General features: G+C 39.0%; 1 protein-coding gene and 1 long non-coding RNA gene across 2 annotated transcripts; both read left to right on the top strand.

The window, feature by feature from the left end:
- The first annotated feature begins 6,732 nt into the window (after nt 1–6,732).
- On the top strand, nt 6,733–7,311 carry LOC129751054 (uncharacterized). The gene is made up of 3 exons (XR_008738583.1): nt 6,733–7,012; nt 7,068–7,211; nt 7,268–7,311. It is a non-coding gene; the product is annotated as an uncharacterized LOC129751054 (long non-coding RNA).
- Nucleotides 7,312–11,109: 3,798 nt separating this feature from the next.
- LOC129752425 (uncharacterized) lies at nt 11,110–13,331 on the top strand. Its single transcript, XM_055748206.1, has one exon. The coding sequence runs from the start codon at nt 11,110–11,112 to the stop codon at nt 13,243–13,245; it is 2,136 nt and encodes a 711-aa protein (XP_055604181.1). The 3' UTR covers nt 13,246–13,331.
- Nucleotides 13,332–14,795: the final 1,464 nt, after the last annotated feature.

The following is a 14,795-nucleotide window of genomic DNA, read 5'->3' as shown; positions in this document are numbered from 1 at the left end:
CGGAGGGGTGGGGGGGGGGGGGGGTATGGTCAATTGCAAATGAGTCTACAATATAAGCTGCACACTGCTCCTCCTTTCTCCTTAAATTTCACTGAACAACATGTATTTAAAAAAGTATGAAAAAAGAGATGAATAATGAACTACATGAACTATTGGTCTACAACAAATAAATTTAAAAAAAATGTGATTAAGCTTTTTTATTGTTCATGTAGGAACCTTCTCAAAATTCCTAATATTTAAATAATTTTGAACTATAAAAAAATGAAATGAAGAGTTAATTCCGAATGTAATACTTTGTTTTAGTGAAGAGTCCCAATCATTTGCAATTGAAATGACCAAGCTTTCAGGTTCAGAATTTAAAACCTTAAGCTAAATTTTTACTTAAAATTTCAATATTATTGTGTAGATAATCTGAAAGCACTAAAAGATCTTCTGACTGTTTAGCATGATAGATTGCCTTGTTGCCGAAAAAATAGTGGAATGATAAGGGGATAGTTTTAATTCACAAGGGAAAAATTAAACGAAGGCAAACTGATTATGGACGATTTCGTCTCAAACTCGATTTTTGGCAGATTTTTTCTCTTCCTTCCTATTCTCTGGCATTTATTAATTTTAAAACTTAGCAGTAGAGTGACATCGATCAATGATAATTGAGGAAGTAACTAACCTTCATGAACAACAAAAAATATTTAAAATCTTTTCATTATCCTTTATTCATTCATCGATAAAGATTAGAGGGACGATTGCCAAAAAATAACAAATTCCCGGAAAAAACAATACATATTTCGTCTAGATTATCATCTTATTTTGCTGAATGGGGAAAGATACCTACTTCTATTATTTTTTCTCATGGTAAATTACTCACAGTCTTCATGAAAATTGATCGTTAAGTTAAAACCTTTTTTCTTAATTTTTTTTGATATTTTACACTTTTGCTAAAAAGTGCAAAAAAAATTTCTATAAACCTTGTATTTTCAAAATGTATACCGGAATCAAGAGCTGATAAAAAATACAAATTTGCATTTAGTGCTCCATAAATAAGTCGAAATCAGTTTTAAGGTTCTTTGCTCCCCGGAAAATGTGAGTTTTGTTTCCTCGTATTATAGTTTTGAATGCTGATTTTGGGTTCTGGAGATGAATTTGAATCTTTATCGCCAACACAAACAGCTTTTATAAATAGTTTTTTGTTCCTTTATGTGAGTCATAACACGTGATCTCTTTTTCGATTCATTGTTGCTGAAATCTCTTGAGAAGATTTTTTAAAATGTAAACTTTTACTACGAATATTTTATATTCGATTTCTGTTTGGCAGTACATGAATTTTTTTCATGGTCATTTATAATATGAATGTTTGATGTGATACATTTCAAACAGAATTAAATAAAATCAGATCTGAAATTTAAATTTTTGTTTTTGAATTTCATAATATAGGATATTTATTTTAAGTTTATAATTCATATTTCAATGGTGGTAAATTGAGGGTGAAAAAACTGTGATTCAGAACCTGAATTCTTATTTTGCAATAAATCAGGAATTCGTTGTACGCAAGTGAAAATAGCACTACTTTAGATTTTATAATGAGGTTAGCATTAGACATCTGATATGACCTTATAAAGTTCAAAAATTCTCAATAATACAGCTGTAAACAAAAGAAAATACAGATTTTAAAATTCAAATCTATATTTAAATTTCAGATAAGTATTAGCTTTTTATTCTTTAAGTGAAGTTTTATTAGAATGATTTTTCCTGATTCTAAATTGATAATTTTCCTTCGATTTAAAAAATATTTTGAAACACAAAAAAACAAATAGGAAGCTTTTCGCTGCTCAAAACTTCATCAAACATGAATTTAATGCGGCATCAATACTTGTTGTTAATTACGATTGAATTCGTTTTTCGAAATATTGGTGACTTAAGGACAAAAAGAAAGATTAGAAAGTTAGATGGTCAATTGAAGTCATACGTTTCTTAAATCCCTTCTGGAAAACTGATCTCCCCGATGGATAAATTGACTAAAATTTAAATTTCTTACAACAAAGGTAATTTAACACTTGAAGGTCAAAGGTTTTTTACTTCTTAGACCAAGATCTGTTTATCCATTAAACATGGTAGAAATTCCTAAAAATAAAGAAAATTGAAAATCACATGATTCCGTACGTTTATAATTTAATGATTTTTTTTATTGTTTCCTTTTAAATCTGAGCAAATAAAAAAGAAACTGCATATTGAAGGCAATAAATGTATGATGACAACAGAACAAATATTTCAAGTATTTCAGTGTTATAACCATATTCACCCCCTATATGACTTTTTCAAATTTGTCATTTCATTAGAATTCAAAACAAAATCAAGAATTTAGAAGCTCTGAATTTGAAGCAAATATAAAATTTATAACGATTTGCTCGTGTTAATTTAGGCATATGAGGGAAATTAGTGACAATTTTAAAAAAGTTGTCCCTACATTTCATTAAAAGCACATTCAAAATCAACACTCAACAACACACTTTTGTTTAGTTACTTATCAACAAAAGATATTTGGTATAATTCAGTCCAGTGAATTACAAGTTAATGCTGCTTGAGTTTGGTGTATCGACTTTTTCAATATTGAGCCTTTTAAGTGATAAACAAACTTTTTTGTTGAATAAACACCCCCACGGAGTGGAAAATTTTGAAAATTTAAAAGCACATCTACTAAGAAAAGTTACAAGTTTTTATAGAAATTCAAGCATTTGCGGGTATTTTGTAACGGTTTTTTGCCGCTTGGGGGGGGGGGGGGGGGGTGATCACCCCGATCACCCCCCCCCCATAGGACCGCGCCTGATTTGACTACTAGTCGAGCTTCAAGAGACTGGAAAAGATTGACTTTCGTCATGGATTTCTGTTCACGTGACGGATGTTATTTTTCAAACAACGGTCGTCAAGCAAGTTGACGGCGTCGGTTCAAAGCATTTTATGTATGATTCGAAAATTTTTGTGTATTTGGATTTCTTGTTGGGCGATTTGCCAGTGTCAAAAACAAATAAAATTCGGATTCAAAAAATACTACCAATTGCGGAATTACAATATTGTAAATGAATTTTTATATAGATAATTATGAAAGGCAATTTTTTTGCGCATAGTCGATATTGTCCTTCTAGTCCCTAGCGAATTCTCATCGGTCGTGACAGTAGATGTTACGTTCGAAAATGTCCCGGTCCTGAACTATCCTGGACTGATCTCCAAAAACGGAAACGATGATCGTTGTTTTCAGATTTTTTTTCAGCCACGACCATAACGAAACTTGTGTTTTTCGACGTCGTCTTAAGATGTTTTTTTTTATCTAAACATTATTCCGTCACAGTCAAAAAGACGACGACGGGCTGAAGGCGACTATGATTATTCCGACGCTTCATTTGATTGAAGGTTGAGGCGAGATTGTTTGCTTGGTTACTCATTTGAAGGCGTCTGTTATGAATGCGACTGCTTTAACTTTTCACAGTCACAGTTTTATGACTGATGACGGTGAATTTTGTATGCTCTGAATTGAGTCAGGTGATTACGTAAAAATCAGTCCGAGTTCAGTCAGTGACTAACAGTCAATCACTAACAAATTCTCACAAGTTATACTTATGATAAAATTTAATCGATACAGAAATTCACAATTAATTTCTGGGTGGGTGAGGATGTTCTGTTCAGGAATCACTGTACTGAAGCGTAAACCCGATTAAAGAGAAGCGGAGGTGTTGGGAGATCGTGAAATGATCTGATGATATAAGTACACTCGCATCTCGTAGCTTAAGTTCCATTCAAGCCTTTTCCTTTCACCGTACACGATAATAGGCGTCGTTATCGGAGGAATTGATCATCGATAATCAGCAATGATCGTCCCTACCTACCTACCTAAGGGTCCGGCGCCGATTGACCGACGCATAGAGCTGAGATAAAAGATCTCCACTGCTGGCGATCCGGAGCCAGCGTCTTCACTTGCTGCCAGCCAAGATTCTCGTCAACTGTGCGGATTTCAGCGGCTAGACTTCGCCGCCAAGGGCCTGCCTCTTCTTCGATGCCCATCTGGATTCCAGTCAAGCGCCTCTCTGCAAATCTCGTTTTCATCTCTTCGCAGCGTGTGCCCAATCCATCTCCACTTACGTTCCCGAATCTCGATGTCCAGCGCTGTTACCGCTACTTTGACCGCGCCCCTACAGCAGCATAATAATTCCAATAAGATTGTTACGAACGTTAGGGATAGTGAGAGCAGTTAGGTGACAGCCAACGTCAAGTACATTGACGGAAGTAGAATCAACTTAACGTGATTTGGATAAGCAGAGAGTAAATAAACTGGTGTGATTTATTCCCTTACCAAATATATTATTATATTAGGAATCGTTAGATTACTTTGGACGATTGCGATCGTGAGTAAAAATATTTGAATACTATTTTCTTTAGCTATTATACTCAAGAATTTACACTGTTAGCGCAGATAGCATATCGTTTCACACGATTCCCTCCTAGATTGTTGAGGAAGAAAAGAACAACTTAGAGGTTAGCCAATGTAAGTAAAAGTTAAATGAATTCAACTTGCTATGTATTAATTGAAAAATATAGCTTTTAGCAGTGTTACTAATCCCCGGATTGCTCAAAAGAACCTCCGAAACTTCACCTCAACAAAACTAAAAGATTGGGCTACATTGCGATGTCGACAAATGTTCAAACTGAACCCGGTCACAGCTGCGGAGCCGGCTGCAATCTTCCGGTTAACAACCGTATGGTTGCGTGCGACAAATGCGACTCGTGGTGGCACTTCGAGTGCGTGGGCGTAGGAGATAGTAACGCTGAGAAAGACTTTATTTGTCCCCGATGCGCGGCGACACCCCACGAAAAACAAAACACAATAGTGCCTTCACCGAAATCAATTAGCAGCGCAAAAAATTCTGCCAAATCCGGCGGAAAATTGATGAAACTACGGTTTCAAAAACTTGAGGAGATGAAAGCTCTCCAGGAAAAGCAACTTGATCTCGAACAGCGAAAGCTTGACTTAGAGAAGAAATTCATCCAAGAAAAATACCGTGTTCTTGAAGAAGAAGCAGACGACGACGAAGAAAGACAGAGCCGAAAATCAAATCAAAGTAATTCTAGCCAGATCATCCAGTGGAAGGTGAATCGACTTCTGGGCAGCGCTGTGAACTCAACTATGGTCCCGCAAGCCCAGGAAAAAGTTACCCCGGTGACGACCACTAACGAATGTGACGATTTACCAGTTGGTGCTTCAAATAATGCTGAACCTGCCGTCTCGAAGCAGTCGAACACCTTGGTAACTGGGCCTATTTTTGAGTGTGCTCAACAACTACCAGGTACGAATCTTCCTTACACTACAAACCGTCAGATGTGTCCATCAATGGGTGTACTAAACACTCATGCGAATAACTCTCTTAGAGTTTCATTGATGTCGACTGGCGCTATTCCTAAAACAAATCCGATTACTACCACGGGTCGAGGGCCGTCGCATTCACTAACTGGGCCGATCGGTTTGCCCCAAATGACACAACTTATCGTGGCCCCCGCGACACTCCCCGTGTACATTCCATCAGTACCCCATCCCGCAACAATGAGTACTGCTAATAATTTGCAAACTCAGCATACGTTCGCTGACAGTTTCCCGGTTTCCGCGATGCTTGCGCCAGGTGCGACTCTGCCCAACCCGACGTTGAATCCGTATGAGAATTACTCCACTCCGAGCCACAGTCAGATAGCCGCACGTCAGCTTATGGCCAAAGATTTACCGATGTTTTCCGGGGACCCCGAAGATTGGCCGCTGTTTTCGAGAATGTTCTATAACACGACGCAAGCCTGCGGATATTCAGATGCTGACAACTTAACTCGGTTGCAACGTTGTCTACGAGGTCCCGCTCTAGAGGCCGTTAGAAGTAAATTGTTACTCCCGAATTCTGTTCCATTGGTCATGGAGACCTTGAAAATTCTTTATGGCCGACCCGAAATCTTGATCTTCGCGTTGATAAACAAAGTGAAAAATACTCCGGGGCCGAAACCAGGGAGACTTGATACGTTAATTACTTTCGGAATGACCGTGCAAAATTTAGTGGATCATCTTGCGGCTGGGCAGCCCTTTGCACATATGAACAACCCGACTTTAATTCACAAGCTTGTGGATAAATTGCCGGACCAAATGAAGCTTGATTGGGCATTGTATAAGGAACAATTTTTGGAAGATGATTTGCGAGTTTTCGCGACGTTTATGTCAGTTTTGGTCAAGGCAGCAACGGCAGTCACAATAAACGTTGGAGAAAAACCGGATAACCGTAATTCAAAATTCGATAAGCAAAAAGATAGAGGTTTTTTACATACGCACACTACTGACGAAGTAAATTATCCCTCTAATGAGTGACGCCGGAACGAGTCGAGCTCTGACAATACAAAATGGTGCAAGATTTGCTTCAAGTCCGAACACAGGGTTCAAGACTGTTCAGAATTTTTGAAAAAGAACTTAGAGGAGCGTTGGACCGTCGTACACTGTATTTCGCTTTGCCGAACCTGTTTGTTCCAACACGGTCGGAGACCGTGCAAGCTTAAAAAAGCTTGCGGAGTAGATGGGTGCTGTTACATCATCTTGGATTCGATTAAAATTAACAAACATGTTGTGAGAAGAAACATTCGTGTAGAGTTTCTAAAATCGAAGTTCAGCTGTGCCGCAAAGAATCACCGACACTCACCGTCACTCACGAGCTTCTCAACTGTCACTGCATCCATCAAGTCCGTTTCCGGTTATAAGTTCAACTCATGCAAATGATGTATAAATATGTGCCGCTACTTGATGTGCGATAAAATTGGTGAAAAACAATTGTTCGGTTATATATAGTTCCTGTTCAGGAGATCACTCCAACAATTCTTGCTACAGTGTTCCTAAAGAACGTGCAAGAATCACCTGAAGCACTCTCCGACCGATTCCGAAATCGAAACCGATCCTGCAGACAGAACTGCAAACCTGGCCAAGAATAATTTATTACACCATCATCAGGTAATCCACAATTGCATCGGTTATATCGAATGAACTAATCTCATTTTAACGGTAGTGTGCCTAACCTCATCAAGACGGAAACAATCTAACCGAACACGGGAAGCATCGGAACCATCACGACCTAGACACGATAGGCAGAGGAGCATCAAATTCCGGCTCACCTGTAAAGAGAGTCTTGCCAGAATCCACCGCATTACAGGTACAAATCAATGTCATACATCTTCCAGTGAGCTAACTTAATCAATTCACATACAGGGTGAACCGACGTCGCATCCTGGGAAGATCAGACTTCCTGAACAGCCTAGATAAATACATGGTCCTTAACAACCAGGTAAAACAGACATTGAATATTTGTCGCAGTTCATACAACGGATTCTCTCAATCACAGGTGGAAATTGAGGCTGGGTGTCGTCAGAGCATAAGCAGCACCGCACGGGAACCAGTGGATTTGAAAAGGTCCTCAACTGAGGTAGGATGTTCACAAATCATGATCTGAAGGCTTGACGTTAATGAAATTTTCTTAGGACCTTTTTTGAATCGGTTCTAACTCTCACAGAAAACGCCTGCAAGGCTGCAACGACAGTACAACATCTGACTCGTCTTGGATACGATCAACTGTGGCAAAACCCCTCATCACTCGTGTGCGTGTGGCGCAATTTGTTGTTATCGAAGTTACCTCTCCAGGGAGGACTTAAGCATGCGTATCACTGCAACATTGTGAACGAAGCATGAACGGAGAGAGTCGAAATCATCATTGTCAACTGGAAATCATCGTCATCGAATGTTGGGCTGAGACTTGCGCATGATTGCATGGACAGTCTAGCATATATGCATGTAGTACCTGAAAAAGTGACGGAGCCGTGTGAGAGTGTGTGAAAGAAAGCCGAGCCAGTGGGCGCGCATGCATAGGATTTGCACGCATCCTACATTCGCTCACGCGTGTAAGCGGATAGCACGTTGCCGTTTGGACGAGTGTTCGAGACCGGGGCCCCGTCGACTGCAAGCAGGGGAAGCTGATTTATTGGCAGCGGTACCGAGGATGACAGGTGCTTAGTAATAAGTTGTACCTTAATGTTAAGTCGAAACAGTTTACATTTATAATGCAATATTTTGCTGTGATGCTTCTTGAGATTATAAGATGCCTTTAGCATCATATCACCAAATTTGATACGTGCTTTTTTCGTTATTCGAGCTTATGGTTGAGCCAATATATGAGCCATATTTGAGTCTTTTCTGACATAGCTATCGAATGTCAGTTTGTCGATTCCGAGTTTCAATTGCGTGAATGGTCTGCCGAAGACCGATATTAGCAAAATAGTAACATTGGCGCCCAACGAAATAAACCCACATTAGTTGAAATCATAAATAACGTTCTAGTTCTGTCAACAGGGGATTTTTTTTTATTATCTGACAATTTGCGCCGGGGGTCTTCAGATTTTCCCCAAAATTGAAAATTTGGTTCATTTTTGCGACTTAAAAACACATGTATTTTTTCAGATTTCTAACATTTTTATTTTTTGAGTTAGCTTCGGTTAGATTTTTTTGTCAATAAAAAATAACCATTTTTCAAAGCTACATAACTCTGTTATTTTTCAACGGAAATTATAGAATAGCACATCAAAATGCATTGAAATTTTATCAGCTTTCCAAATAAAATAACTGGAAAAAAATAAATAAAGACCTTCAACATGAAAAGTTGTAAATAAACTTTAAATGGCGTCTAAAAGTACCGGCTGCATCACCGAATATTTTGCAAAAAATACCATTGAATAGCCCAATTTATAATGCAACTTTCATCTGAAGACACCAAAGTGGGCCATCAACTCCTTGAAGAGTTATGAAAAAAAATAATGACGATAAATCTCTTTTTTTGCATCGAAAACAAACAATGGTCGAACAAAAGCACACACATATGAAGTTAGCGCGCACTTCTAACAACATGGAAACAAAAGAACTTACCAAAGCAGGTAAAAAGCACTACTTTTTCGTGCTTTGTAGAGTATTTGCTGCAAAACTGATTTAAAATTTTAACCAAAATTCTTAGTGTCGTATTGTTAATGTGATATAACAAATAATGGAAATGTTGCTTTTACAACTTGGTCATAAGCTATATAACTTATTAACTTTTCGATCAAAGATCATTGTGAAGCAAAATCAATGCCAATAGTAGAAGGTTCAGTCCCTGTGTTTGGGATCACAAAAATGTGATTAAAAAAATGAAATATAGACGTGGTTTACATAGTTTTAATATCGGGAGCTAAGCACTAGACACCAAAATCCTTTCCCATTGATCATTAACAAAGAGTGTGGCACAAATGTAGAAATAATCGAAGAGCTCAGTATGGCCAGCCCAGGCTGTAAACAGCATCATTCCCATTGTAGGTAATATGACATTGGAAATATGATACTTTTACCGTATTCGTTTTCTCCATTCGCCCAGTATTGAGGTTTACCATACTAGAACGAACATAATTTGTCGTCAGTGTTTTGCTACCTCGATCAAACGAATCTTCAGTGTTCCACCGTCCATTTTAAATCAAATCTGGGGAATTACGGATGCAAAACTGAGCGCATAAACTTCTAAAAATGACAGCAAAATTTGCAAAAATTGTTGTGACCTGCTGCAAAACTGGGTATAAACGAATACGTTATTAGATTTTTGGATAAAACATGAAGTCAGTTTAGCTGCAACACTCTACCGCCCCTACTTTCATAACAGTCCCATATGCAAAAACAAGCAAGCGAGAAAATCAGCTTTTCCTGTTTTGGAATACATTCTTAAATTGTGATAACCACTTTCGGCATAAACGAATATCGTTTCTAGGTTGTCATAATAAATCGTAAGACCTGAAATTTTCGAAATTAAGTTATTGGTAAGGTCAAGAGCACCATTTTCATTCATTGTGGGACTGTTAATCGACCATATTTGAAACCTTTTTCAAATCTACTCGCATAACAGTCCCATACAGAATATTTTTTTCTCACCAAGCTTCTTTCTAAGACTTAAATTTGATCATTTTTGAACTTCTAAATGCAATTGTCAGAAAAAGAAACATACAAAATATCGTAAATTCCACATCATAAGTTGAATCTTTTTACGATTTTTGATTGCATCCGATAGTTTTTCGCTCAGGAAGTCATTCCTAAGGAAGTCAGACCTGCCTTCGAAAACTCGTGTGCATCATTCGACATCAAGTGAGTTAAATTTGTTTTAAATGATTCAAAGCAATAAATCAAAGACTATTTCGTCGAAAGAAGCATTGAAAAGTAACCAAATCCGTGGTATTTCATGGAACTGTTATTCGGGTATATTTCATATAGGACAGTCACAAATTGATATTTTTTTCGAAATTTGTAGAACAAAACCTCTTTTTTTAGTGTTTTATTTTGAATCCCTTTGTTGACCTAAAATGACGAAAATTCATATGGGACGGTTATGTGAGTAGGGGCAGTCTACAAAGCACAAAAAAATAGTGTTTTCTACCTGCTTTGAAAAGTTCTTTTGTTTCCATGTTGTTAGAAGTACGCGCTCACTCCATATGTTAGTGCAATTGTTCGACCATTGTTTGTTTTCGATGCAAAAAAAGAGATTTGTTGCCATTATTTCTTTCATAACTCTTCAAGGAGTTGATGGCCCACTTTGGTGTCTTCAGATGAAAGTTGCATCATAAATTGGGCTATTCAATGGTATTTTTTGCAAAATATTCGGTGATGCAGCCGGTACTTTTAGATGCCATTTAAAGTTTATTTACAACTTTTCATGTTGAAGGTCTTTATTTATTTTTTTTCAATTATTTTATTTGGAAAGCTGATAAAATTTCAATGCATTTTGATGTGCTATTTTATAATTTCCGTTGAAAAATAACAGAGTTATGTAGCTTTGAAAAATGGTTATTTTTTATTGACAAAAAAATCTAACCGAAGCTAACTCAAAAAATAAAAATGTTAGAAATCTGAAAAAATACATGAGTTTTTAAGTCGCAAAAATGAACCAAATTTTCAATTTTGGGGAAAATCTGAAGACCCCCGGCGCAAACCCGTCAGATAATAAAAAAAAATCCCCAACAGTCAAAGTGAGTGAAAAATTGTGTGACATGATGGACATCAACCACTTGGAAGATGATGAGCTTACTTTTGAGCTGGCACTGCGTGGAGTGAGGCCAAATTTAATTGTACACCGATCAGTGAAACTTAAAAACCTGAAAACGATTCTCGACAAAGAAGCCAAGGAGAAGAACATCCCAACATCTTCAACGAATGTGATGTCAGATGTAGATAATATCTACAACTGCCAAGCAAAAATATCACCTATAGTTCACTTGGTAGAAACAGCTATTCGACAAAAATTATATTCCGACCTGAAAAAGTATCGCTCACGTTTGCTGCATTACCGCTTTCGTTTGACATTGATAACTGACTCAATGATAACGGCGAACGCTAACAAAACAATTTCAAAACTAGAGGCAGCATTGACTAGGATAGAAGACTGCTTACAACAACAACAACAACCTGCCAACGTAGGAGGGCGGCCAGGAGATCAGGATATCCTGCCCACGGAGAAGGAAACGTTAGATAGACTTAAACATTCAAATTTGCAGTCGAGCATAAAGGAGGTGGTGCAGCAACATGTACTGCTGGGCCAGCAACATAACAACGATCGAGCGGAGCAACAAAGGAATCTAGTGCTACAGGATCAACAGGAACGGGAACAGCAAGGAAACCTCCCGCAGCAGCGAGAACAACAAGAACTAATCCAACAACAATTTCAACAACTGCAAGAGCCGCAACAATGGGATCGTCAACCGTGGACACAACAGCAACAACCGACCACACCGGCACCTTTGAATTCGTCGCAACATCCCCTGCAAGCGGACCAAACTTTACACGCACAATTTCAAAATTTAATACGTCAGCAACAAGAGCAAATACAACAGTTTGCCCAATTACAAGTGCAGTATGGACAACTTCAACAAAGCTTGGAAGAAGAGAAGCAAAGACGTTTCCAGCTCGAGCATGAAATTTCGATCCAAAGGCAAGGTACATATCAAAATTACTACGCCCACGATGCTGTAAGGAGAGAACCTTTTGAGCCGTATGCTAACGGATTAACATCGCCGCTTAACGCGCATGCTGCCCAACAAAGCAGAACGGCAGAAAATGGTCACCCAAGCAGATTTTCCCAACCCCTACATAGATGGAAAATAGAAGAGTACGGAGGAGAAAACAACATCCAGAAGCTAGGCGAATTTCTTAACCAGATCAAAATGTACGCGGAAACCGAAGGCATGGATGACACCACGCTGCTGCGATCAGTTAAGCAACTGCTCAAAGGTCGTGCATTCGAGTGGTACACCAGGACGTATCGCTATATCCACACATGGGAAGCATTCAAATTGGAAATCAAAAAAGAATTTCTGCCACCATATTATTCGGAGATTTTCAAACAAGATTTGTACCTAAGATTCCAAGGAGCAAACGAATCGTTCACATCTTTCTACAGAGATTTGTTATCAATTTTTGAAATCATCGAGCCTCCGATGCCAGAATCTGAGAAGCTGTTCATCATAAAATCCCATCTTAACACCGAATTTGTGCCAATAGCAGCAGCGTCTCAGGTCACAACGGTGCAGCAACTAGTGAAAGTCTGTAAAGACTTTGAAGTATCCCGATCGTATGCCATGAAGAACCGCCCATCAGCAATGTATCGTCCACCGTGGAACAAGCCATTCCAACCTCAAAATACTAGGATAACCGGGAACAACTCGCCTGCTCAACAACTGCCATATCGAAACATTGGTCGACAACAAGTCAATATGTTAGAGAACAACGTCATAGAACAGGAATCGGAGTTAGAACGAGAAGAATATCAGGAAAGAGAACTAACGCAACTAGAAACAGCAATGAATGCAGAGGAAGAGATGCTGACGATAACTGAGAACATCAACGCTCTACACTTGAGGCAAGGACCATTCAACAGAAACCCAAGATACTCAGAGGACTCGACAAATACAAATGGTCAGAAAACGAAGATAACACTCACATGCTGGCAGTGCGAAACACCAGGACATACCTACCTCATGTGCCAAAACCCGAGAACATTCGTATTCTGTTTCACCTGTGGCCGAAAGGGTTGCACTACAAGGAACTGTCAGAGTTGTCAAGCAAGATGGAGGCAACTAGCACCAGAAAATCAACAGAGTTTTTCGGGAAACGGGAAAAGGGAGAGCCTTTAGAGGGGAAGGAGAACTCTTCCAACTCAAACAAGATCCCCAACATCGCTACATTACCACATTTTCGAGAAATTGCATCGCTTCTAATCAACCCCATCAATACGGACAACCGTCCATACGCAGAAGTCACCGTCCTAGGTCGAACTCTTCGAGGGCTACTTGACAGTGGAGCTACGTGTTCATTGATTGGCGGGGAGTTAACAAAAATCTCAAACGATCTCGGATTGACAAAATATCCTGTTGAAGGAGAAATAAGAACGGTTGACAACTCACCTCATCAAGTATCCTACTTTGCATATCTACCAATAGCATACAACAACAAAACACAAACACTACCGGTTCTGTTCATCGAATCCATGCCAAAATCCTTTATATTAGGCATGGATTTCTGGCAAGCGTTTGGCATTCGGGCAATGGTGTGTGGAGTAACAATTTCATCGAACGTTAACAAGGACATCGTGGATTCTCTTACTCCGACTGAAATCCAGCATCTTAAACAAACAATCTCGAAGTTTCCGACAATGCAAAACACCGGAAGACTAGGTCTGACAAACATATATCAGCATACAATTGACACCGGAAGTGCCGCGCCCTTCAAACAGAAATACTATCCAATGGCGAAGTTCGTGTTGGATGACCTTAACAAGGAGGTTGATCGTATGCTGCAATTAAACGTAATAGAGGAAGCAATGTGTTGCCCGTGGAATAACGCAACAGTGGCCGTCAAAAAGAAAGATGGTTCTATGAGGCTTTGTCTTGACGCCAGAAAATTGAACTCAATAATCGTCCAGGAAGCTTATCCTATCCCACACATTGCATCGATAATGAACAACCTGAGTGGTTCAAAATTTCTCTCGTCTATAGATCTAGAATCTGCCTTCTGGCAAATACCTCTAGAGCCATCATCCAGACCAAAAACAGCTTTTACCATCCCACAGCGCGGACACTATCAATTTAAAGTTGTACCATTTGGATTATCCACAGCAAGTCAAGCACTTTCCCGCGTCATGAACCACATTTTCATCGACTTAGAACCACGAGTTTTCGTTTACCTTGACGACCTCATCCTCGCCACAGAAACCTTCCAAGAGCATCTGGTTCATCTGAAGGAGATAGCTTTTAGATTAGGCAAAGCCGGATTAACCATCAACTCGGAGAAATCGATATTCTGTAGAAAATCTCTTAATTATCTTGGGTATGTTCTTGATGAGAAAGGCTGGCACGTAGATGACTCCAAAGTTGATGCGATCAGCAAATTCCCGACACCCTCGACCAAAAAAGAAGTACAAAGGTTCATCGGTTTATGTGGATGGTATCGACGCTTCATACGAAACTTTTCGGAGACAGCAGTTCCTCTGACAGAGCTTACGCGGGCGAAAACGAAATTTAAATGGTCTGAAGAGTGTGAGAAAGCTTTCCAAACTCTGAAGAATCAGCTAACCTCAGCCCCTGTGCTAACGACACCAGATTACTCAAAACCCTTCTCAGTTGCTTGTGATGCTAGTGACATGGCCATAGGTGCAGTACTTACACAGGAATCTAGCAAAGGAGAA

Source organism: Uranotaenia lowii, chromosome 3, assembly GCF_029784155.1.
Source record: "Uranotaenia lowii strain MFRU-FL chromosome 3, ASM2978415v1, whole genome shotgun sequence".
In the NCBI taxonomy this organism is placed as follows: domain Eukaryota; kingdom Metazoa; phylum Arthropoda; class Insecta; order Diptera; family Culicidae; genus Uranotaenia; species Uranotaenia lowii.
Note: the sequence above shows the minus strand (reverse complement) of the source record. Positions and strands in the feature narration are given on the sequence as shown.

What these genes read in the sequence shown, in the direction of transcription:
- LOC129752425 (XM_055748206.1), top strand. Translation starts at nt 11,110, where the DNA reads ATGGACATCAACCACTTGGAAGATGATGAGCTTACTTTTGAGCTGGCA.